Here is a 24,375-nt window from a genome sequence, read left to right as displayed (position 1 = left end):
TGGAGCCTGGGCCTCAGGAAAACATGTGCTCCTTCCTCCCACCTGAGTGTTGGGAGAGCCTGTAACCTGAGGTGCAGGAGGTTTGGTAAGCGGCTGGCTGCCGGGCGGCGGGGGGTGGGGGGTGGGGGGGTGGCGCACTTCTCCATCCCCAGGTAATGCTGATATGGGAGGACTTGCAGACACATACTCAGAGACACGTTGGTACCCCGCCTCATTTTGTTCTAGCATGCATGTTTTTTTCCTCGCCCCCCCCGTATTCACAAGTGTTACCCTGTTTTCACTTGCACTTGTTGCTCTTCTGTGGAGGGGAGTTTTAAACAGTGGTTTCCAGGATGCTGGAGGTTTGGAGTGGTTATATTTGGGGGGAAAACAGAAAACCACTTTGGCCCCAAAGAAAAAGCTTTCCCAAAAAAAGAGATAGTATGTAGAAAAGCCCCATTTTCTTTTTATTTAAATATCCTAAATATATCACGAAGGAACATACACTGCACTTTAATGGTAAAAAGATACAAGTTTATAACATCTTATAAAAACTACCATTTAAAAGTGATCTTGTTCATTTGATATTCCCCTCCCCCAATAGCAAAATAAGTATATTAAAAAAAAAAGAGAGAGAGGGAGGGAGGGAGAGGGCAGAGAGGAAGAGTTGGGAGGGATTGTTAAGATAAAAGCCTCAGGACTGCAGCAGAGGCAAAGAGCGTCTGGGGAGAGGGTTAGAAGTTGTGGTGGGACCCCACGTCTCATTTAACCCTCCAATGTCAAGCCATAGGGCACAATCAGTAGCTAAGTGATGAAAGAGGCTGTTGGGGGTGGACGGAGAAGTGTTGGGGTGCAGGCAAGGGCAGGGCTGGTAGGGCCCAGTACAAGCCCCCCCCCCCCCCCAAGAACTGGTGCTACTCTTTCCCAGGTCCCCAAATTCCATGTCCTGGTCTCTGAAAGCCTGCCCTAGCTCCCTTTCCCTTCACTCCAAACGCACCTGAGGCATCTGTCCAGTGCTAGACCTCACCAGCTGAGGAGGGCTGTGGTCTTGGGCCCAGGAGCCCCTGTAGCGCTCTTCTGTGCTTTCCCTGGGGTGTAAGTGGGACTTCCGGGCCCTCTGGGAGGCTAAATTACTCCTTTCTTCTCTTTGCTCCTCTCTCCTCACACATCCTTGGCCCCAAAACCTGGACACCTAAACCTCCCTGCTCCTGAGTTGCCCCCACACCCAGTCCTTGGCAGGGGTGCTTCCGGTATGGCTCTTTACACACCTGCGCACAAACTCCCTCTCTCTCACCCACCCTGGTAGGAGACTGAAGCTGTGGGGGGCCACGGCACACTGGGACCTAAGCACACATCCGCACATGTAAGGGAGAGGTCACTCAAGGAATTCTCTCCACACACATTCCACCCCCTAAACAGATTAGCTGCAACTGGCAGGGAATGAAGCCTCCTATTTTCAAAAGTGTCCTGGGAGAAGATTTTCAAATGTTGCCTCCTTCCAAGAATCTACTCCCAGAGGTGAGTGATAAATTCCGGCCCCAGCAGAGCCCTCTAACAGGAAAGGGGCTCACTCATATACGGGAAGATACCCAGCTTGTGGGGACCACATGGCAGCTTCAAGGACTGAAGCCTAGGTTCTGGACGGTATCAAATGCAAGTGCCAGCGTAAAGCTAGAAGAGCACAGGCGGCAAACACATTCCCCAGTGTCTCTTCCAAAGGATCTCAGGCGCCATCAGGGAAAATCTGAAGGGTGCCATACCTTTCTCTTTCCCTGAAATCCTCACATTTCGAGGTATAGAGCCCCTCCCCCCACCTCAGGTAACAGCCAGGAGCTTTCTGCTGCTGTTCCCTACATTTTCTAGGAAATGAAGTCACACTGCCTGGAGTTGCCATCTTAGAGCCCCACTGACAGCATGGTCAGGTTCACCAAGCCTCCATGATTATTCCATGATTACTCCCCTCTACAGGTTAGGGCAGGCCACAGTGGGGGCCAACCAAACCCCAGGACCTTCCATAGCAGAAAGAGGGTTTTTTATGTCACTTAAAAATTCATGTTTACAAGCTATGGCTTGGATTAAACACCCTAACCAGCCTGTTGAATCAATTAAAAAAAACAAACCCTCCAAAACAAAGCACTTCACTCCCCTAAATCAAGTTCCTCAGCTCCTGCTGGGACCTCAAGCACCCTCAGATTTGGTGGTGGTGATGGGGGCTGTTTCATGCTCATCCTCCCCTGAGTTGAGGGCCAGAGAAGGGTTTGGCTCAATAATATGCCATCTCCAAGCATACAAACGCAAGCACACACTTGAATGAACACATTCACACGCGCACGCGCACACACACACCCCTGATCACTTTTTTGAGGGTGGGTAGGGTGGTGGTGTTGGGGCAGAGAAGAGCAAAGAATATGATTAAGAATAAAACCTGTGATAGATTTCTTCCTCAGTCCTTTCTCTGCAGCACCCCCCTCCCCCAATTCTTTGTTGGGTAGGGATGGCCATTAAGAAGGAAACGAAGATCTTATTCTTTGGGACCAAAGGCCACACCCCTATCTCCTCTCCCTGAATACAGTGATAGGACTTGGGCAGGGAGAGCAGCTCACACTGCTCAACCGTCATGTCAGGGGACACCAAACTCCTCTGTTTCTTGAACAGTTGTTGCTGAACTTGGGACTAGTTTCGGGTTGTTCCAAGAGGGAACAAGGAGAGAGAGCCCCCTTTGATATCCATGACTACCTGCTGAACACCTCTGTCTGGCTCAGGAGTCAACGGCAGCGAGGTAGCCACACACTATCTCCAAGATCGAGTGCCCAAAGAGGGCATGGAAGGGCTCTGTGGGCCGCTCTCACCCAAGTTCCCTCCACAAGGCACTTGAGCTGACCCCATCAGGTACCAGTGTGGCCTGGACCAATGCAACAGCTGTGGGCACAGCTCTTGCTCTTCCCTGGAGGAAGAAAGAGGTACCTGCCTACTCTAGTTGGACCCAGCCCTTATCTGCTCCTCCCGCCATTCTTCCTTCTGTCCTTACAGTGTATAAGGAGACCAAGGTAAACTCAGCTGCCATCCCTGATCCTACTCTCCTTCAAACAGAAGGTGAGATGCAGGGCTGTGGAACACTGAGGATCAACTGCAACTAAAAACTCAATTTTGGGGAGGGCTGGACCAGTCATAGTCCCTGCTTTGACCAGGGCTCTATGCCTCCATGTTACCTGTATCCACAGTGTAGCTGCTAAAATTGCTTTTGGATAAACAAAAACAAGAACAGAACAAGCAAACAAATCCCTCTCCCCAAACCTTTCCATTTCAGCTGCCAGCTGGAGTCCAAGGTTGTGGGAGCCACACCAGTCTTGGTCCTGTACCTTCAGTCCCCACCTATAACCTCAGCCAAGGGTCCAGGGACTAGCTTCCCTACCCAGGAATGCTGTAGGAACTTCCCCGAGATACTCATAGTCTCAGATTATTTACAGAGCTGAAGCTCTGAGGCCGCTGTCCCCTGATGCACTCTTCTGGTCTCCTGGGTCAACTCCTCCAGGAGGGGGACAGGTACAGACGGGGTGGTGGTGGGACCATCAGACCAGAGGGGGTGCGCTCTTCGGTAAATTCTTCTGATCACTCCCACCACCCAGGGCCCCTTGCGCCTATAGAGAAAACTGCCCGTCGGAAGTCTTGGACTGGCACCCTTGGCACATCCGTTTGTGTCTGAGTAATCGATCTGTCCGAGAAAAACACTGAGAAGAAAGGAAGGATTAAGTGTTGAGAGAACCTCAGCTACCTTTGGCTAGCTCTGCCGTCCCCACGTGGGAGGCAGGCATTCGGTTCCACATGCCCTCAGCAAGTACACAGACAGCAGGAGCACACAGTGGTTAAGAGCACAGGCTCTGAAGTTGGGAGTCCTGGCTCTAGCACTCAGCAGCTGTGCAACCTTAGACATGGTATCTAACAGCACTCAATCTGGACACTCATCTGTAATGGGGCTAAAGTACCTACTCACAGAAGGGCTGTGTCATTCATCCAATATTTATTGTCTGTCTCAAGGCAGGTACAGTTCTTGGGGCTGAGGATGGAATGGTGAACCAGAGGGGCAAAATCTCTGCCTCATGGAGCTTCCATCCTAGTGTTTTGAGATTCAGTGTAAGAGGGTGGAGCAAACATTCTTAACAGATCAGACAAGGACCCCCGCCCCCGGGGCAGAGATGGTCTTTCTTCCAGGTGCACCAGCTCTGAGTTTGACTGAATCCTGCCTCTGCCCTCAATCTGCTGTGACTTTAGGAAACTTAACCTCTTTGAATCTCAATTTCCCCATATGTGAAATGATGACAACACAGGTCTTTAAAGAATTAACATGAGGATTAAAAAGATAATCTATGTTAAACAGGCTCTCACAGTACCCTGCACAGAAATAAGTACATGAAAAATGCTATTGTTAATACAATTATTCTCATGGCCCCTCCCCATAGACAGCTGCATAAGGCCAGAGAGGTACACCTCACCTGGACACACTAACTCTATCATGGCCAGGAATTCAATGTGGCCCCTTGTTAGGAAAGTGACGGGGGCGGGCCCTGCTTCTTGGTGAAGGAGAAGTCTGTTGTGCGGGGTGGGCAGAGGACACATGAGCTTACCTGATGACACCGTTCACACTGGTAGGGCTTTTCACCACTGTGTACACGCTTGTGACGCTCCAGGTGGTACTTCTGGATGAAGCGCATATCACATATATCACACTCAAATGGCTTTTCACCTGGCCCACGTGGAGAGAGAAGTTGATTATCAGGAGGTTCACAAGGTAGGGACTTCATTCGTATTTTCCCAGAAATTTTTAATTTTTAGCCATGTACAGATACCTAATGAGGAAGGGTCCCCAAAGCTGTTGGTCTCACTGACACTAGATACAGAGCCACAAAATTTCTCTAGCTAACTCACTTATCTTCTTTTTCTACTTCTAATAGTTGGCCTCTAAACAAACCCAACAAGAGCTACACACACAGACACACAGACACACAGACACACACACACACACACACACAAAACTACAGACTACTGAATATGAGCAAAAGACTTACCAGTATGAATAAGAATGTGCCTCTTGAGGTGGTAACTGCTCCTAAAGGCTCCAAAGCAGTGTTCGCAAATAAAATTTTTGGGAATCTTTACTTGAAAAGAACCATTTTGTTCCACTACCACCACCTACGGGCAACAATCAGGCATGTCATAAGGCTATCTCTCAGTCTCCTTTTTGTCCTCATCCTACCCTAGGTCAATTTCCAGTTGCTGGACAAAGTAATTTTTCTGATGCTGTCATCTCCCTCATTCCTTAGATTTAAGAGACCCTCTGAGGAAGGAGGTGGATATGGGTAAGCTGTATGCCCCATCAAACCCAACACCTCTGAATGTGACCTGAGGGAAGTCTACCTGCCCACAGGATCCCATGCCCTCCCTGGCCCTCCTTCCTTTACCAAGGATGTTCCGGAGAGGGCAGAAATCAAAGACCAAAATGGTCTATGGAAGAAATCCGAGTGATACATTCACTGGCTACGAGTGACCAAAACATCTAGGGAAAACTCCAGGTTGAATCACAGATGAAAAGAAAAGAAGGATTATCCCATTACCAAATGATACCAGTTCGGGGATTACCCCATTACCTGCCTTTTTAACAGTCTTCTTTGAATGAGAGGCCTCAGCCAAGCTGTCATCATCTTTGCGACTCCGGGACTTATCGCTGTCTTTTCGGTGGCCCTTTTAAAATAAATCAAAGCTAAACTCACAGTCTATCTCCCTATACAAGACAGGAAACCAAATGCTGTGCTTGCAGACAACTTCTAAATAACAGTAACCACCTGCCCCAAAGGTTTAGAGAAGGTACTCATCCATTTCCTCTCTAAGTACTATGGTGTTAAGGGGTTATAGGTAAAGAAAAGCCCTTCCTTAGCTCTCTAAAATACCCACATTCACTCATTCCCCGGCTGGATCCCTTTTCCCCACTTCCCTAAATAGATGCACTGAGGAATTAAAGCTTGACATCTCCTGGCAGAGAGCTTGGGCCACCCGACCCCCAGGTGCCACAATGGACTCAAACGCTGTACCTGACTTGAGCACCTCAGCACATCAGGGCTACCTGCCCGCTCTCCATTCTCGGCCTGCTTGCTGGCAATCTGGCTCAGCATCATCTTCTTGCTGGCTGCAGTGGGAACCAAACTCACACCTGCTAGGCCTTCACAAGCCAGGAGACTTGCCTAAGTTGAAAGGAGATGAGGTGTCAGGTCACCTGGCAGGCAGGGCAGGACAAAAACAGGCTGCCATCTTCTGTACAACTACCTTTCACACCCAGCCACAAACTGCTTCTCTAGGGAGTGTCCCTCTCTACTTTGAGAAACTCTGTTTCCTTCAAGAGTACTCCCTAACTCACCTCACCAAGAACAATTTACTTGTTGTTATTCAGCATTTAAATACCAATCAAGTGAATAACCAAGTATTACTGACACTTTTGTCATTAGCAGTGTGCTAGGACTTGTTACCTACTTGACCTTGTGAATGGGCATGAGGGTCTGCCCTGCTGATCCACTGAAATGGGAGATTTCTAGCAGACTTTCCTCCTCTTCCTCTCTCAACAGAAGCTTCAGAGCTCACTATGATTGGCAGATATCACTGGTGCCAAATACATATTCTTTCAGGTCCCACAAACATGCTTATCAGCAAACTAGGTTATTTCTCCCTTCAGATTTTAAATTCCCGAGGTGGTGTCAATTTTAACAGGTCTAAAAATTAAATCACTTGGAAGAATTTTAGGGTTGAGTATCGCTTTCTCTTGACCTCCAAGGCCATTTATTTATGTGCAAATCCATGTTTTCACATTCTCTACTCTATGTGTAGTTTAAAAACTGCTCAAACAAGGAATGATTAAAAAAAGTTCCTCTTTTCCTGGCTATATTCTTCAAACTAACTTTGTTTGGCTAGCACTAGAGGATATTTTTTTACTGAAAAAACATTTAAGAAACACTTCAAAGAAATAGTCCATCAGCAAACTTCCACAAGTCATTTATTTAAAAAATTCCTTTTAAAAATTATCTCGGGGTGCCTGGGAGGCTCAGTGGATAAAGCCTCTGCCTTTGGCTCAGGTCATGGTCCCAGGGTCCTGGGATTGAGCCCCACATCGGGCTGTCTGCTGGGCAGGGAGTCTGCTTCCTCCTCTCACTCTCTCTGCCTACTTGTGATCTGTCAAATAAATAAATAAATAAATAAATAAATAAAATCTTTAAAAATACTCTCTTTAAAAAAAGTTCCTTTTAGTATAACCTGCGACCCCTTCTTTCCTTTCTCCTTCAAGGACTTTGGACATTGAAAGGTTTAGAGGTGGAAAGTTCAGATCTGCTGTTTGCACTGCATAATCATGGGCAAGTTACTCCACCTTTTCAGGCCTCAGTTTCCTTAAATGCAAAATGTTTACGAAGAGTATCTACTCTCACAGGGCTGACAAGAATAAAACTAAGATACAAATACATAGTGGCACCCAATACAAAGTTAGTGATTAGTGAAAGGCAGTTTCTCAGAACAAGAGTGAACATGATGCTGTGAAGGGGGTTGGAAACAAAGGAAGAAGAAACCAAAGGGCTCCTAATCTGCATGGAAAGGAGGAAGCTATGCCTGCAGCTGGAAGAAAGCCAATTATACTATAATCAAACTGCCCTCCTGGTGAGACTGGTAAGGAAGGTCCCTGGAAGAAAACTGGGAGAAGCTCCAGGGATGCCTGCACATAGCTTTGGCTATCCACACTTAGAGCAATCTAACAGATCATCCTGTCTCTCCAATCCAATCCTGTCCCCTCACAATGACAACTACCTTCTAAATACACTGATCTGACACCACTCTGTTACTTAACATTCTTCTGAGAGCTCCCATTCCCTACAGAATAAAGTCTGATTCCTTAGCGAGGCATAAAAGGCCCTTGGGTTATACTCTTACATCCTTAAGAAACAACTCCCTTACTCTAACTCTTCCCTCTATCATTACCTACCCTGTCCCCCTAACCCATTTAAGTCCTTTCCTCTTTAACTAGCAAACTACATGCAGTACTTCTAACACCTCATCACATTCTCCTATGCCTTTAAGCCTCTGCCCATCCAGTTCTCCTTGTCTGAAAGCCTTGTCTGCCTGTTCGTCTAGGAAAATCCCATGTATTCTTCAAGCTTCATCTGCTTTTGTTCATCCAAGCAGAGGTACCCTTCTCTCCTCTGCCACGTACATACCTCTATTATTATACGTTCCTTTAATCAACAGTTTCATTGAGTCTCTGCTGCTAAACAACCACTATGCAAGGTATTATGTACATAAAGATAAATAACAGACTTTCTCTCCATTTCCCCCTACCCCAACCCAACTATCCTGGAAGCTTGCTGGGGATGGGGATAATCTTATTCATCTTTGTATCCCCAGCATAATGCCTTGCATGTAACAGGAGTTCAATTAATTCCTGTTGAAAAAAACAAATGAAGCATTCAACAGACTCTTCACTCCCTCATGCCCCTTAGCACTTAATGTACCAAGTGTAAACTGAGTAGTTGTTTCACAAATGTCCCATCAGTGCCTGTGATGCAGAATGGCCTACCTCCTTCATTTGACTGGAAGCTCCCTGAAGGCAGGGGCTGTGGCCTGTCTCTTTTCCTTCCTCTAGATCTCCCCCTGGTGTTTAATACAGAGCTTGGCTCACTGGGCTGGTCAATATGTTGACTAAGGCAGCATTCAAGAGTGAAACTGCAAACACGCTTCCCAGTGATCTTGGAGGAGGAGGATTCTATAGCTTTTTACCTGAGCCATGCTGATTTCTCACTTAATGCAACCCAAAAGTTCAGGAGTTTGTTGATCCACCTTTCCTAAGATACTGTTGTTTGAAGAACTGTCACCAAATCACTGTAACAACTCCTTCGTGTCCTTTCAGTCCTGCTGCCATATTGAACTGCCTTTGTCTTCAAACAGAACTTAGTGTCCTCCAAAGGGAAGATAGATGTTCCAAGAATCCCTGGACTCGGCCTGGCTCCTGCCTATGATCTGAAGAAGTCTGCCAGTCTTGGTTTTCCAACTGAATCCTCTTGTTGAAGTTCACGATCTGTTTCAGAAACCTGAAACCAGAAAAGGAGATGGGGCTGTTAGGTGCAACATTCTCAGGCCATACGACCTGCAGTAGGCTGGACCTTTTTTTTTTTTTTTTTTTGTGACCGTGGCCGCTCTCTGTGAACCTCAGAAAGAGGACATTAATTAAGCAGAGTTTTCTTTCTAGGTCAGGAGAAGAAACTGGCCTCCAGGGCAAAGACGAGCTGCCAACAGGAGTAAAAGTAACTGGGGCTTCTCATGGATGAACTGCAATAGGCCAACTGCTTGGATTTGCCATCTTACGAATAGAAGAAGGGGGCGGAGGCCCTTCGGGGCTTTTGTGCCGAGTGGGCCGGGCCGCGAAGCTCGCCCTCTATTAAGGAGATCAGAACTGGGGTGGAGAAAAGCTCAGAGGCTATAGCTTGAGTAGCAAGGCAGCAACCGGACTGGCAGTGTGCGCCGGGCCGGCCCCCACGTGCGCGTTCTCCGAGTCTGCCCGAAGGTACGGAAACTCGCTGCGGAAGAAAGCAGGCAGGCAGAGGCCGGCGCTCCGTGGGTTCCCTCCCTGCTCCTCCTCCTCCTCCAGCCAGCCAGCCAGCCGCAGCGCCCCGCCGCACCGAGCCGGAGGAGAGCGCGGAGGAGAGACCCGAGAAGCGCGCTAGGTGCGTGCTCGCGCCCGCGTCCCCGCCAAGCAAGCCCCTCTCCGCCGGGCGGAGCGAGCGGGGTGCGCGCGAGCGCGCGCGGCCCCTTCCTCTCCCCGGCGAGCCCCCTCCCTTCGCCACGCGCCCCTCCTCCCTTCCCCTCCCCCTTCCCGCGCGGCGCCCCACGGCCTGTGAGCTGCTGAGGCGCCGCCGCCTGCCCGGACGACGCTGCGCTCCCTGAGGCGTGCTCCTACCTGCCAGGCGCGGCCTCCCGCGGTCTCCCCGACCGCGCGGCGCCTCCTCCAGGCCCCAGCACACCGTGCCAGCCCCGTGGCCGCCGCTGCCCTGCCGGGACCGAGGCAAGTTTACAAACACCAACCCGGGGCCCGTTTCCCCGGAAGCACTTCCCCCTCCCCCTCGTCCTCTCGGCCGAGCCGCAATATCCACTTCCGGGCTCGGAGCCTGGACCGGCGGGAGCAGCCAGAAAGGGGGTGAGGCTAAGGACGCTGGGAGGGTTGGTGGGGGGGGTGGTTGTGCAGCTGGTGAGTGGGCGGTACCGGCGCGCGGAAGGACGGGAAGGGGGCGGGCCGGCGGCACGACGCGTGCGCCTTGGTAGGGCGCGCCCCGGCGGCCATCTTGGCTGAGGGCAGGAACGGAGATTGTGAAGTGACGTGCGTTGCGTTCTTTCGATAGGTTTTGCTAAGTGGGCTGTTTGAGGCTCCTTGAAAAAACGCCATCAGTTTCTTTTCCTCGCGTACGTCCCCCTGTCGCATCTGAGCCTGCAGCCCCAAGTAGAGCATGAGTAGGTCGTACTCAGTCTTTTCACGTAACTCAGCGAAGGTCCTCTTTATCTGAGTTTTCTATCAGACCCAGCCCTGAAGATTCTGGGGCCGCCCGGTTTCTGGGAGAAGAGTTAATTTTCTTTGCATGCTTCGGCCGTGTACACTCAATCTGGGCGTGTGCCGAGGCCAGTCTGGTTGACTTATACCGCTTACCCCTTCATTTCAGACCTTCCAGTGTCTAACATTGGCCTCCTCGCCTGAAAGAAGCCATAGGACTCCCCTCAGTAGAAGACGAGTTTCATTGGAGACTAAGTCATAGAGGGTGGCCCTTGGATCTGGCGTTAAGAAGATGGAAACTTGAACTTTTCTTTAGAATCTCCCAGCTTGAGCTATTAGGGAGAGGTCCCGCTAAAGATGGACTGTGCCAAGTGTTCTTAGTGGATGGAAATGTTAATCCATTTTAATCTCAGCTTCTGCTGTAGGTGCTGCTAGGATGTGAGTTTAGGAGAATTAATTGAGATGCCAAAAGAAAAATACTTATTTATGAAAGAGAGGAATTCCCAACTACACTTTGTACATGGGCTTCATTTCCTTGAGCACTTCATGTTTTGAGCCGTTGACAGCAAATCTTTGTGCTCTTAGACTCATGATAAAATTGAGATAAAAAATAGAGATATGTCATCAGAAAGAACCTTTTTTTTTTTTTTAAAGATTTGCATTTATTTGACAGAGATCACAAGTAGGCAGAGAGGCAGCAGAGACAGAGGAAGGGAAGCAGGCTCCCCTCGATTCCAGGACCCTGAGATCATGACCTGAACCGAAGGCAGAGGCTTTAGCCCACTGAGCCACCCAGGGGCCCCAGAAAGAAGTCTTTAGAAAAAAAAAAATTCGCTCATATTTAATGGTTTTTTTTTTTTTTTCTTTACACTGAGAGAGAGATCATAAGTAGGTAGAGAGGCAGGCAGAGAGAGAGTGGGAAGCAGGCTTCCTGCAGAGAGCCCGATGTGGGGCTCCATCCCAGGACCCTGAGATCATGAGCGGAGCCGAAGGCAGCGGCCTAATCCACTGAGCCGCCCAGGCGCCCCGCTCATACTTAATTTGCCAAGTCCACACACACATAAGAAGAAAAGGCAAATGTTAACTGTCTGTTTTCTACTATCCTGTGCTCCTGAAGATAGTCACTTTTATCCATTTGGCAAATATACTTCCAGGGTTTTTTTCTATGTTCATACAATTTTTTTTCATCCAGAGTATATTTATTGAGCACCTAGAGTGGTGGACACTGTGTTAACATTGTAGGTATCTAAGTTCTTTAACATTTTAACAATTGTTGCATAATATTCTAACTTATATTTGTGCTTTGATTTGTCTAGACTCATCCTGATGGGCATTTAGGTTAGTTCCATTATTTGTTTTATAAACAGTGCCATAAAGAACATCTTCATACAGTTAATCCTTTTGCACTTATAGATTTGTAGATAGAGTATGTGCATTTAGCACATTTTTTAAAAGATTTTGTTTATTTGAGAGAGAGACAGCACAAGCAGGGGGAGTGGCCGAGGGAGAGGGAAAAGCCATGTGGGGCTTGATCCCAGGACCTTAGGAAATTGACCTGAGCAAGGGCCCCTGTGTGTTTTATTTTTTTAAATTTTTAAATTTTTATTTTTTCCCCTGTGTGTTTTAAATCTTAATTCTGTGAAATTGAATTTCAGTTTGTTACAATTTACGTGCTCACTCAGAACCATGTATGAATGCCCCCATTTCCTATGGCATAGCAATACTGGATACTATGAATTTTTAGTGTGGTTGCCAATTTGATAGATGAAAAATAGTTGGGGTGCCTGGGTGGCTCAGTGGGTTAAGCCTCTGCCTTTGGCTCAGGTCATGGTCTCAGGGTCCTGGGATTGAGCCCCGCTTTGGGCTCCCTACCCAGTGGGGAGCCTGCTTCCCCACCTCTCTCTGCCTGCTTCTCTGCCTGCTTGTGATCTCTTTCTCTGGCAAATAAATAAATGAAATCTTAAGAAAAAAAAAAAGAAAAATAGTGATTTCATTATTTAAATTTGCATCACCAATAGTGGAGTGGAGCAACTTCTATTGCATCTTCTTTAAGTTGTATTAACTTTTTATTTGTCATATGTGTTTAAAATACTTCCTCTTCGTTTTTCATTTATCTTTCAGCTTCTCCCCTACCTGAGCAAATTATGCTTTACAGGAAATTATTTGAAGCATTTCTATCAAAAATAGGAATAAGACAGGAATGTTTACCATCAAAGCTAATATTGTATGGAGCTCCTGGCCACTGAAAAGTCTCACTATTTTCATATGATACATTCATCAAGAAAGAGAATTGACTGACAAAATACTGAAATAGTGAGTTCAGCATTATGACCAGATGGGAGATTAACAAACAGAAATCGTACACATAAAATATAAGAACCACCAACCATAAAAATGCCATGAAGTAAATACTCTCACAATAAGAATATTACACTTCTAGAAATAAATTTGACAGGAAACTTCAAGCCATATATTAAGAAAATCAGACTATTTTGGTGAAAGACAAAAAGATTTTGCTTAAATGGAGAGTTTTTAGCGTATACAAATAGAAAGATTTAATTTTGTAAGAGGCATGAGTTTTTGCTGTCGATTAAAGTAAGTTCTGGGGCACCTGGGTGGCTCAGTGGGTTAAGCCTCTGCCTTCAGCTTAGGTCATGATCTCAGGGTCCTGGGATCAAACCCCACATTGGGCTCTCTGCTCAGTGGGGAGCCTACTTCCCCACTCTCTGCCTTCTGCTCTGCCTACTTGTGATCTCTCTCTGTCAAATAGGTAAATAAAATCTTAAAAAAAATAAAGTAAATTCTAATTAAGATAGGACTTTGGGAGCATCTGGGTGGCTCAGTCGTTAAGCATCTGCCTTTGGCTCAGGTCATGATCCCAGGGTCCTGGGATCGATCCCCACATCGGGCTCCCTCCTCGGTGGGAAGCCTGCTTCTCCCTCTCCCACTCTCCCTGCTTGTGTTCCCTTTCTCCTGTGTGTCTCTCTGTCAAATAAACAAATACATAAAATCTTAAAATAAGATAAAGTAGAACTTTGCATGGAACTTAATCTGATTTTTAGATTTTCACGGAAAAGAGTGCTTGTGTGGCTAAGTGGGTTAAGCATCTGCCCTCGGCTTAGGTCATAATCCCAGGGTCCTGGGATCAAATCTGGTGGTTGGTCGAGTTCCCTGCTCAGTGGGAAGTCTACTTCTCCCTCTCTCTCTCTGCCCTTCCTCCTCACATGTGCTCGCACTCTCTCTCTCTCTCTCAAACAAATAAATCTTAAAAAATTAGAATAAAATAAAATTTTCATGGAAAAGAATAATTGCAAGGAGAACAAAAATAACTTTGGAAAACACAGAGTGGGTAAAATAAGGGGTGGGGTAAAGCCATGAATTATCTTTAACCACTTTAATGGTGTCTTTCTTTACACAGAATTTTGAAGGTTTTATGTAGTCAAGTCTGCCTGTGGCTTTTGGGTTTTTGTGACGCTACCTCAAGATTATAAAAATATTTCCCTGTAGTTTCTTTTGACATTCTTATAGTTTTATATTTTCAGCTTATGTTTTTATCTTAGCTGCAGTTTATTTTTGTGTATGGTGAGAGGTAGTGAGAACTGCCAGACTTAAAAGTAACCAGTAACATAGTGGGAGAGGTACTAGCCTAGAATTCAGAAAATCAGAGATCTAGTCTTGTTCTCATGTCACCTGTGTAATCTTGGACAAGTTAACTCTAGACTGAGAGTCCTCATCTTGAAAACCAGGGTGAATGAATAAATATCTCTCAGGCTAATTTGCAGCACAATGTGAGGATCAGATGAGGTCACAGATGAGAAGGTTTTGAGAGAGAAAAAACCCTTTGCAAATCCTCCATATCATTAATTCAGATTTTTGGTCTATGTAAATCAAATATAAGTGGAATGCAGCATTATTTTTCAGTACCTGGAAATAGTGGGTCAATTCACTCAGATGTTCATTGAGTACCTTTGTGCAAAACCTTGGGGGAAGGGTGAGGGGAGAGGGGTAAATTGAAAACTAACATTTTTTGGAGTGCCTCTTTTGTATTTAGTGCTTTCTTTAAAGAAAAGATTTTAGGAGCGCCTGGGTGGCTCAGTGGGTTAAAGCCTCTGCCTTCAGCTCAGGTCATGATCCCAGGGACCTGGAATCCAGCCCCGCATCGCATCGGGCTCTCTGCTCGGGGAACCTGCTTCTTCCTCTCTGCCTGCTTCTCTGCCTACTTGTGATCTCCATCTGTCAAATAAATAAATAAAATCTTTAAAAAAAAAAAAAAAGAAAAAAAAGATAAGATTTTAACCCCCAGGAATTTACAATCAGAAGAGGAGAAAACACTATACACATAAGGAGAGTTGGTGCCTTTATGGATGTGGGTATAGAGTCTGTAGGATTTGTGACCATGTAGATTGTACCAAGGTCAGTATCATTTTCTAACAGTAAGCCTGGCCAAAAGTACTTTAAGGAGCAACTGCCCTGATCTTTTTTTGCCTGCGCAGGCCTCCTCCTGTGTTACCTTCCCTAACTTCTTTGGCACACCTCTCCCCTCAGGCCCATCCTATCAGTTATTCAAATAGTATTGTAATGATTACCAATGAGTCTTTTCCTGCACCAGCTCTCTATCGCTTTAAGTCCTGAATATTTTCTCTTTGAAGGCTGCCATGAGCCAACAGAGCAGAATTAACCAGCCTTGACTTTCCTTTTGAGCATTCCGCTCCTTTGTGGCAAGTGTGTCTGCCCACCTCCCTACTGGCCTGTTAGCTGAAGCACACAGGGTAGACACAGCCCCGCCTCCCCCGTTCCCCCTGGGTAGTGCCAGTGCCAGGGATACATAATGAGTCAGTGTTTTCTGAACTGGCTGACCCCGTACCTCTCTCCGAGAGCCATTTGGGCTGCATCATAGAAATGAGGAGTATATGGCTACATTTGTCACCAGTGAGACCTTTTTGATGATAGTGGATTGAAGAGTTGGAAACCACATGATGTCCTAGGGCCATTCTTGAGCCTGGTGATTTGTATGTTTTGGAGTTCTTATTGCCCCTTAACCTCCTTAATTTTTCTTGTTGATTAAAAATAACCTTTATTTTGGGGCACCTGGGTGGCTCAGTGGGTTAAAGCCTCTGCCTTCAGCTCATGTCATGATCCCGGGGTCCTGAGATTGAGCCCCACATTGGGCTCTCTGCTCAGCAGGGGGCCTGCTTCCTTCTCTCTCTCTGCCTGCCTCTCTGCCTACTTGTGATCTGTGTCTGTCAAATAAATAAATAAAATCTTAAAAAAAATAAAAATAACCTTTATTTTAATGATGTGAGTAATATGAAGTTATATAAAATTATAAAATTGTATGTGTATAAATAAGAAAATGAAAATAATTCATAATTCCAATAGCCAGGAATAACCCTAATTACTATTTTGAAAGCTTTCCCCATCTTTTTCAGTCTTTTAAAAAATGCATGGGGAGTGACTGCTAATAGGTAGGGGGCTTTTCTTTGGGGTGATGAAAATGTTCTGGAATTAAATAGTGTGAATGATGCACAACTTTGTGAGTATCCAAAAAAAAAAAAAACAACCCCACTGAACTGTACAGTTTAAAAGGGTGAACTTTATGGTATGTGAATTGTATCTCAATAAAGCTATTCTTCTAAAAATGCCTGTAGATCGCTTCTCGGCCTTTTGGCTAAGATCAAGTGTAAAAATGCCTGTAGATACATACAGTGTTTGTCTTTTTCTGAACTGAGAGAAACGTGCAGATACCATACTCCTTTTCTGCTGAATGTTTCAGTATGTTTTCTTAGAATAAGAATATTCCCTTATATAACTACAATGCAATGATCAAATTAAGGAAATTTAACACTGATTGAGCACTAATATTTATGATACCATCCATAGTCAGCTTCTACCAAGTGTTCCAGTAATGTTCTTCATAGCAGGTTTTTCCTTCCTTATCCACATCACAAGTAGGCAGAGAGGCAGGCAGAGAGAGAGGAGGAAGAAGGCTCCCCACTGAGCAGAGATCCTGGGACTCGATCCCAGGACCCCGGGATCATGACCTGAGCCGAAGGCAGAGGCTCAACCCACTGAGCCACCCTGGTGCCCCAACAGTTCTTCAGTCTTTCTTGGAGTTTCATGACATTGACATTTTTGAAAAGTAACCGGTTAGTTCTTTTGTAGAATGACTCTCAATTTAGATATATGTTTCCTCACAATTAAATATGGGTTACGTATTTTTGGCAGAAATGTGACAGGAGTGAGGTTAAATGCTTCTCAATGCCTCACATTAGGGCCATATGTCAGTCTGTCCCATTATCAATGATGTTGTCTTGATCACTTGGGTAAGGAGGTGTCCCCCGGGTTTCTCCACTGTAGAGTTACCTTTCTCCCTTTAAAGTGTTTTTTAAGGAAAATAATTTTATAACAGAGCCCATGGTTAGGTGGGGGAATGAAGCTTTATTCAGGTTTTGCTGTTGTGCTGATGTTTTTGGATGAGACAGAGAGAAAGATGTAACAATATTTGAAGACGAAATGAAAAGGGGGAAAAAAACAGTCAAGGATGAGGAGGCAGGGAATCAGTTAGAATCTAAAGTTTGAGTAACCAGTAGAAGATGGGGCCATTCACCAAACCAGGGAACCTAAGAAGGAGAGAAGATTTGAGAGGGCCGATATTGAGTTTAATTTTGGACCTACTGAGTATGAAGTGCCCAGGAGTCTTCTTAATTAGGCAGGTGGCTTTATGGACCTGGACTCAGGAGAGAGGTCTGGAATGGAGGAGCTGCCAGCAGGTAGCCCTAGGAACAGAAGCAGTTGTCCAGGGAGTAGTGCAGAATTCAACAGGTAAAAGAGGCACTGGGACAGAGCCCTGAGGGACTCTAGCATTTCAGGTTGAGCAGAGGAAGGTGAAAGTGCAAACGGATCTAAGAAATGGCTGGTGGTAATCCTATGGAAGCCAGGGAAATAAAATGTTTCTAGGATAACGCTGATGTGTGTCCATTGGATATGGAAATTCTTGGTGACTTGGTGGTGGGCTGGGGAAAGTGTGAGAGGAGGGAAATCGAAGATGGAGTGCAGATGACTCTTTTAAGAAGGTTGCTTGTGATAAGGAGGTGGCTAGAGTGGGAGCATGTGAGAAGCTTAAACAACTTAAAATGCCGTGAGAAAGAGGTAGTAGGGAGAGGTAGTAGGAAGGAGGTAGTAGGAAGGAGAGTTGAGAAAATGAGGGGATAATTAGGAGGAAATTCCTGAGGGAAGAGGGGAGTGGTTAGACCAATGGTTATATCAGTGGTTCCAACTTGGGTATCTCCAGGGCTAGGCAGGTAATGCGGATGAGTGAGGTTGGCTGGTGTGGGCTGAGGTGAAACAGAATGCAAAAAGAATTTTTAAAAAAGATTTTCAAAATTTATTTATTTGATAGAAACGGAGAGCAAGAATGGGGGGAGTGGCAGGCAGAGGGAGACGGAGAAGCAGCCTTCCTGCCGAGCAGGGAGCCCAATGTGGGGCTCCATCCCAGGATCAACCTGAGCCAGAGGCAGATGCTTAGCCGAATGAGCCCTCCTGGTGTCCCCAGAATGCAAGGGTTTAAGGGTTTCTGTCCAGTGCCCTTGTGATGAGAGTTTACATCTTCACCCATTGCCATGACTTTGGCAGTGCCCGCCTGCAGGAGGACCAGACATCCTCACCTTGCTGCCCTGGGGTTTGCCAGGGTCTCCAGTGTATGAGCAGATGTGCCCTATGCCGAGGTTTTAAGAGTCCTTGCATGGTTTTCTCTGCCTTTTGCTCCTTTCCTTCTTCCAAGAGAACATTGTGTCCCAGATAGGGGCTGTTCCTTCAGCTTAGGTCTTGGACTAAAGGTATACGAATCAGAGCTGTAGCCAGCCATACCACCAAAGTAAACCAGGAAAGAGAGACAAACTTCTCTTGTGGCAAGCCCGTGGGATTTTGAAGCCATTAGTTCCCACAGCAAAACTGTCTGATGCAGGTGTTCACCTAAAATAAAACCATACTAAGATACCATTTCTTACTCATCAAACCACAAAGATTCAGAAGTTTGACAGCATACTCTGCTACTGAGGCTAAGAAGGCAAGCACTTTTTCATACACTGGTACAACCCTCTGTGGATGCCGGCAGTCCTCATCAAAATTACCGATGCAGGTGGCTATAACAAAAAGGGTAACAATAAGTCTGCCAAAGGCGTGAAGAAATTAGAACCCTCACACCTTACTGATGGGAATAAAGAATGGTATAAAGAATAAAGAATGGTACCGGCTCTTCCTCAAAAAGGAAGTTTTTTGGCTGTTCCTCAAAAAGCAAGACATAGAGTTACCGTAAGACCCAGCAGCAGTTCCACTATCGGGTATGTACCCAGGGGAATTGAAAATACGGACCCACACAGAAACTTGTACATTCATGTTTGTAACAGCACCTGCTGTTCACAATAGCCGAAAAGTAGACATAACCTGAATGTCCATCGGTTGGTGAACGGTTAAATAAAATGTGGTCTATCCATATTATGGGATGTTATTTGGCTCTAAAAGGGAATGAAGTGCTGATACATGCTAAAAACAAGGATAAACCTTGAAAACACTATGTTCAGTAGAAGAAGCCATATCTTCAAAAGAAGATCATATATTGTATGTTTCTGTTTATATGAAATGTCCAGAATAGGCAAATCTGTAGAGGCAGAAAATAGGGTAGTGGTGGCTGGAAGCAGGGGTGGGTGGGTGGGTGGATTGGAAATGGAGAATAAGGAGTGAGCACTAATGAGTTTCTTTTTGAGGTGATGAAAACATCCTGGAATTACTGATGATCGTGGCATAATTCTGTTACTATACCAAAAACCACTGAAAATATACAGCTTAAAGGGTTATGTTTTATGGTATTTAAATTACATCTCAATGAAGCTGTTTGATTAAAAAAAGAATATAGGGGCACCAGGGTGGCTCAGTGGGTTAAAGCCTCTACCTTCGGCTCAGGTTGTGATCCCAGGGTTCTGGGATCAAGCCCCACATTGGGCTTTCTGCTCAGCAGGGAGCCTGCTTCCTCCTCTCTCTCTGCCTGCTTCTCTGCCTACTTGTGATCTCCGTCTGTCAAATAAATAAATAAAATCTTTTAAAAAGAAAGAATATAGAGGGGCGCCTGGGTGGCTCAGTGGGTTAAGGTCTCTGCCTTCGGCTCGGGTCATGATCCCAGGGTCCTGGGATAGAGCCCCACATCGGGCTCTCTGCTTGGCAGGGAGTCTGCTTCCTCCTCTCTCTGCCTACTTGTGATCTCTGTCTGTCAAATAAATAAATAAATCTTAAAAAAGAAAAGAAAAGAAAGAAAGAAAGAAAGAAAATAGAAATTCTGTATGTATGAATACAGGATCACCTATATATTGTTAGCTGAAAGAAAGCAAGGTACAAATCAGTGATTATAGGCTATCATTTGTGTCAAAAGAGAAAATAAAAATACATACCCACATTTGTTAGTATTTGCATTAAAATCTCTGAAAGGTTACCCAAGAAACTATTAAAATATGGTTACCGGTGGGGGTGGAGGTAGGAATGGGACACATGGAATGGAGTGGGAATTAGACTTTTCACCATTAATATTTTTATATATTTATATATATTACATATATTTTTTATATATATGATTTTTGCACTACCTGAATATATTGCTTATTCAAGAATTAAAAAATGGGAAAGAAAGCATAACGAATGCAAACTGCAATGGTAATAGTGGCAATTCCAACTACAGGTGATTGTTGCTATTTACTAATTCAGGCCTACTGTTGGTAGGCCTTCTGTTTTTTTTTTTTTCACCAGAAGCTGGAAGTTTCAATATTGACAATAGTTTTTAAAAGTTTTAAAACAGGGGGTGCCTGGGTGGCTCAGGGGGTTAAAGCCTCTGTCTTCGGCTCAGGTCATGATCCCAGGGTCCTGGGATCGAGCCCCACATCAGGCTCTCTGCTCAGCAGGGAGCCTGCTTCCTCCTCTCTCTCTCTGCCTGCCTCTCTGCCTACTTGTGATCTCTCTCTCTGTCAAATAAATAAATAAAGTCTATAAAAATAAAAAGTTTTAAAACTGGCTGGCTCAGTTGGTAGAGCACATGACTCTTGATCATGAGTTTGAGCCCCACTGGGAGTAGAGATTACTTAAAAACAACAACATACTATGCAAAACCACCTCTGTGTGAGAGTTGGCTCACTGGTGATCTGGCTTAGCTGCGAGCTTCATGAGGGCAGGGCTATGGCCTTTTCTCCCCCCCCCCCCCCGCTTTTTTTTGTTTAATTTTTATTTTATTAAGTAAGCACTCTGCCCAATGTGGGGCTTGAACTCGATGACTGAGCCAGCCAGGTGCCCCAAGGGCTATGTCTTTTGCTCTCTATTGTATCTCTAATGGCCGCCAAAGTGCTTGGCACATACTAGATACTGAACAAATATTGAAAGAAGGAAGGGAGGAGGAGAAGGAGGAGCTGTGGGGGGGCAGTCCAGAGGGCAGATAACCAAAAGTTGAGTGTTGTTATCCTTTGAATATGGTTATTACCTTCATTTTGGCCCTTTGGGTTCCCCTCACCTCTCTCCTGTGTTGGAGGTGTTTGATTTGATCCAATTCTCTGTCTTTTGTCTATGACCCAGTTTTGGTTGGTTTGTTTTATCTCTGGAAGTCTTTGGATCCTCCGCTGTTTTAAGACAATATTATAATCTGTCTTTGTATTGGTCCTTCAGTGGATCCTTTTAATCTGTCCTTCTGTTCTAGAAAGCTTTCTTTGATTTCTTTCCTCCTCCTTTCCTTCCATTTCTGAAACTTGTATTACTTGACTCTTGGTCCTTTTGGATTGCTCTAAGGTTCTTTCCTTTGTCCATCTCTTTATATTTTTATCTTTCTGTGTGATTTTCTTGGCATCGTTTTATTTCTAATTTTTCATTTCCGTTGTCGTATTTTTAAAATCCTAGAGTTTCTTCATGTTCTCTGAGTATTCCTTTTTGAGGGTGACCTATTTTTTAATGAATACAATATCTTCTGGAAATTTTGAGGCTTCTTCTGCTCCCTGACTTTCTTTTCTTCCATCAAATGCTTTCTTTCAGTTTGCCTGTTTTTATCTGTGTGGTTTAGGTTAGGGGCTTTCCTCTAGTGTCTGGTAACCTGTGGCTGGTTGGTTGCTCACAGTGAAGAGGGAGGCATGCTGGCATATTGGAAGGCCCAAGTGCATGGATGGGCCATATTGACTTGTGGGTACCACTGACCAGGAGATCAGGTGAGGACTGAAATAAGAGGACCAGGAGGTCTTTTTTCTGGGGCTGTCGAGGTCAGTTTCTCCAGAGAGGAAACCTTTACTCTGGAACATTTACCCCTGGCCACTGGTTCTGAATGCTGGTTAGGAGAAAGGAGTTGATTTGATGGCAACTTCCTCCTAATCCTCCTGCAGTGCCTCCTGCTCACCTGGTGTGCCTCAAGTCTCTAAGTCCTGGCCCCCCTAAGTCCCACCCTACCTGTTCCAGTTGCTCTAGAAAACAAATCTCTTGCTTTTTTGGAAGTGGGGGGCAAGGAAGGGAGTTGCCTGACTGTATAAGTAGGAGGAGAAGGAGTTCTAACTGCACCTTATACACACTTCTGCAACTCCCTCCTGCCTTCCAAGATGGCTAGTGTTTCCAGTTCCTGAGCCTTTCTGAGCCCCAAGAACAGCTTGTTTCCCATTGGCATAGCCATCCGCAGGCATACTGGTTTCGGCTTTCTGCCTTGTGCTAATAAACCAGTTACCACTTCTCATCTGCCTTCTGTCTTCTGCGATTATTGACATTTCTCATCTCTCCTCATTTACTTTATTCTTCTGAATTTAAAATGCCACTGATACAGTTTTAGTGGGGTTTCAGGAATGAATGGTGGTACACATAGGTGTTTAATCTGTTATGTTTAATTGGAATGAGCACAGGGACCATGAATTTATAGCTATATCAATTTGAATGGCTGGGTGGCTTTTACTAGTAGAATCCAACGGTCCCGGTAGATTTGGTAAGAGAAGGATTGGCCAGTTGGATTGGAGTTTCCCCAGGTGGATTTGGTGGAAGGACCAAAGGGCGTAGGAGCTGAGGATTTTGCACAGAATGGCTGAAACAACAGAACATACAATCAAGGTTGCGTAAGTGAAGAAAAGAAAGATATGAGGGAGTTGATGGCTAGAGGAGTTGATGGACTAGAGATCCCATGAAGCTGGAAGAAACATAAATTTTTAAACAAACCCTACTTGGTCCTACCAACATCTTCTCAGCCCTGAAGCCCTGTTCCTAACTCCATTCATGTTTCTTTGCTTTATCATTCTATCCTGCAGGTTAATGTCCTCCTTCTTTTTATTATTTATTTATTTATTTTTAAAAAGATTTAATTTATTTATTTGACAGACAGAGATCACGAGTAGGCAGAGAGGCAGGCAGAGAGAGAGGAAGGGAAGCAGGCTCCCCGCTGAGCAGAGAGCCTGATGTGGGGCTTGATTCCAGGACCCTGGGATCACGACCTGAGCTGAAGGCAGAGGCTTTAACCCACTGAGCCACACAGGTGCCCCTCCTTCTTCTTTTTAAAAAGAAAATCTCTGGGACATCTGGGTAGCTCAGTCGGTTAAGCGTCTGCCTTTGGCTCAGGCCATGCTCCCAGGGTCCTGGGATCGAGCCCCATGTTGGGCTCCCTGCTCAACAGGGAGTCTGCTTCTCCCTCTTTCTCTCTGCCTGCCACTTCCCTCTGCTTGTGCTCGCTCGCTCTCTATGTCAAATAAATAAAATAAAACCTTCTAAAATATAAAAAGAAAAGAAAAAGGAAAACTCCTGGCATGGGTGGCTCAGTTTATTGACCATCAGCTCTTGTGTTTGGCTCAGGTCATAATCTCGTGGGTTGTGGTATTGAGCCCTGAGTCAAGTCCCGAGTCAGGCTCTGTTCTTAGCAGGGAGTCTGCTTGAAATTCTCTCCTTCTCCCTCTGCCCACCCCCGACTCCTGCATGCATCTGTGCGCTCACTATCTCTCTCAAATTAATTAATTAAAAAACAAAGGAAAAAGAAAAACTCTGCAGGCGGGGTCCCTTCCCTTTCTCAGGGGCCCAGGGCAGGATTCTGTATGTGGTACAAGGGTGGTGATGTCTTACTTCTCTGTTTATCCCTGGAAAAAACTGGGAGTATTCAGAGGCCTCGGCTCCAGTTTCTGAGCTATGACTCAGGTGGGAAGGATAAAGAAGGTCCTGGGAAGGGAGGATGGAGTCTCCCCTACAGGCCCTTTCTTTGGAGCTTTGGGGAAAGTGTCCCTCCTGCTAGGAGATTCTCTTTGTTAAGCAGTTGTTCTTGCCTTACAAACCCCCTGCAACCTGTTTGCTGTCCCAGCTTGGAAAGAAAAGTCTCCCTTGGCCTGCTTGTCATGTCTTCTGGCCTGAGCTCCTATGAACACCAGCAAGCACCTTGGAGGTTGTCTCTTGGAAACCCCTTATTTTACAGAAACGGAGGCCCTGAGGTATCCTCACTCCTGGCGCAGTGGTCTCAGCAGCACAGCACACTCAGGGCCTGACGGAGCCTCGTGAGAGGCAGTCAAGTGTGATGGTTAGGAGCAGGGGGCTTCAGAGTGCACCATGCCTGGCTTCACACCCCGCTTGGCCATGTGCTGGCTGCGTGATCTGACCCAGCTACATCCATAGCGTCTCTGGAATCTCAGTTAAAATGTGGGCCATAGGGGCGCCTGGTGGCTCAGTAGGTTAAAGCCTCTGCCTTTCGGCTCAGGTCACGATCCCAGAGTCCTGGGATCAAGCCCCACATTGGGCTCTCTGCTCAGCGGGGAGCCTGCTTCCTCTCTTTCTGCCTGCCTCTCTGCCTACTTGTGGTCTTTGTCTGT

General features: G+C 45.9%; 2 protein-coding genes across 8 annotated transcripts in view; one reads left to right on the top strand and one right to left on the bottom strand.

Moving 5' to 3' along the window:
• Positions 1–423: 423 nt before the first annotated feature.
• Positions 424–10,070, bottom strand: ZNF740 (zinc finger protein 740). Of its 3 annotated transcripts, none has more exons than XM_032348360.1 (7): positions 9,959–10,070; positions 8,782–9,092; positions 6,063–6,244; positions 5,626–5,715; positions 5,043–5,166; positions 4,602–4,720; positions 424–3,707 (listed from the first exon to the last, which is right to left on the bottom strand). In XM_032348360.1, exons 3-7 carry the CDS (start codon positions 6,144–6,146, stop codon positions 3,618–3,620), a joined length of 507 nt encoding a protein of 168 aa, XP_032204251.1. In that variant the 5' UTR covers positions 6,147–6,244; positions 8,782–9,092; positions 9,959–10,070; the 3' UTR covers positions 424–3,617. The 3 variants fall into 3 exon arrangements, with proteins under 3 accessions (XP_032204251.1, XP_032204249.1, XP_032204250.1); XM_032348358.1 differs by having other exon boundaries at positions 6,063–6,212; XM_032348359.1 differs by lacking the exon at positions 424–3,707 and adding an exon at positions 3,981–4,090 and having other exon boundaries at positions 6,063–6,212.
• The window catches only part of CSAD (cysteine sulfinic acid decarboxylase), a 28,032-nt gene continuing 13,164 nt past the window's right edge, over positions 9,508–24,375 (top strand). Inside the window, exon 1 of one of the 5 annotated variants that reach the window (XM_032348346.1) lies at positions 9,508–9,787. The gene's annotated coding sequence lies outside the window, so the exon portion shown is untranslated. Of the gene's footprint in view, positions 9,788–9,984; positions 10,064–24,375 lie in introns of those variants that run through there. The other 4 variants (XM_032348347.1, XM_032348348.1, XM_032348349.1 and 1 more) reach the window with 4 other exon arrangements.

The sequence above is a fragment of the Mustela erminea genome, chromosome 6, assembly GCF_009829155.1.
Source record: "Mustela erminea isolate mMusErm1 chromosome 6, mMusErm1.Pri, whole genome shotgun sequence".
In the NCBI taxonomy this organism is placed as follows: domain Eukaryota; kingdom Metazoa; phylum Chordata; class Mammalia; order Carnivora; family Mustelidae; genus Mustela; species Mustela erminea.
This window is presented reverse-complemented; position numbering and strand designations above follow the sequence as displayed.

Coding starts and splice junctions, on each gene's coding strand:
- ZNF740 (XM_032348358.1), bottom strand. Junction 5,716..6,062: donor TGCTGAGGTGCTCAAGTCAG/GTACAGCGTTTG, acceptor TTATTTTAAAAG/GGCCACCGAAAAGACAGCGA. Junction 5,167..5,625: donor CAAAGAAGACTGTTAAAAAG/GCAGGTAATGGG, acceptor TGTTGCCCGTAG/GTGGTGGTAGTGGAACAAAA.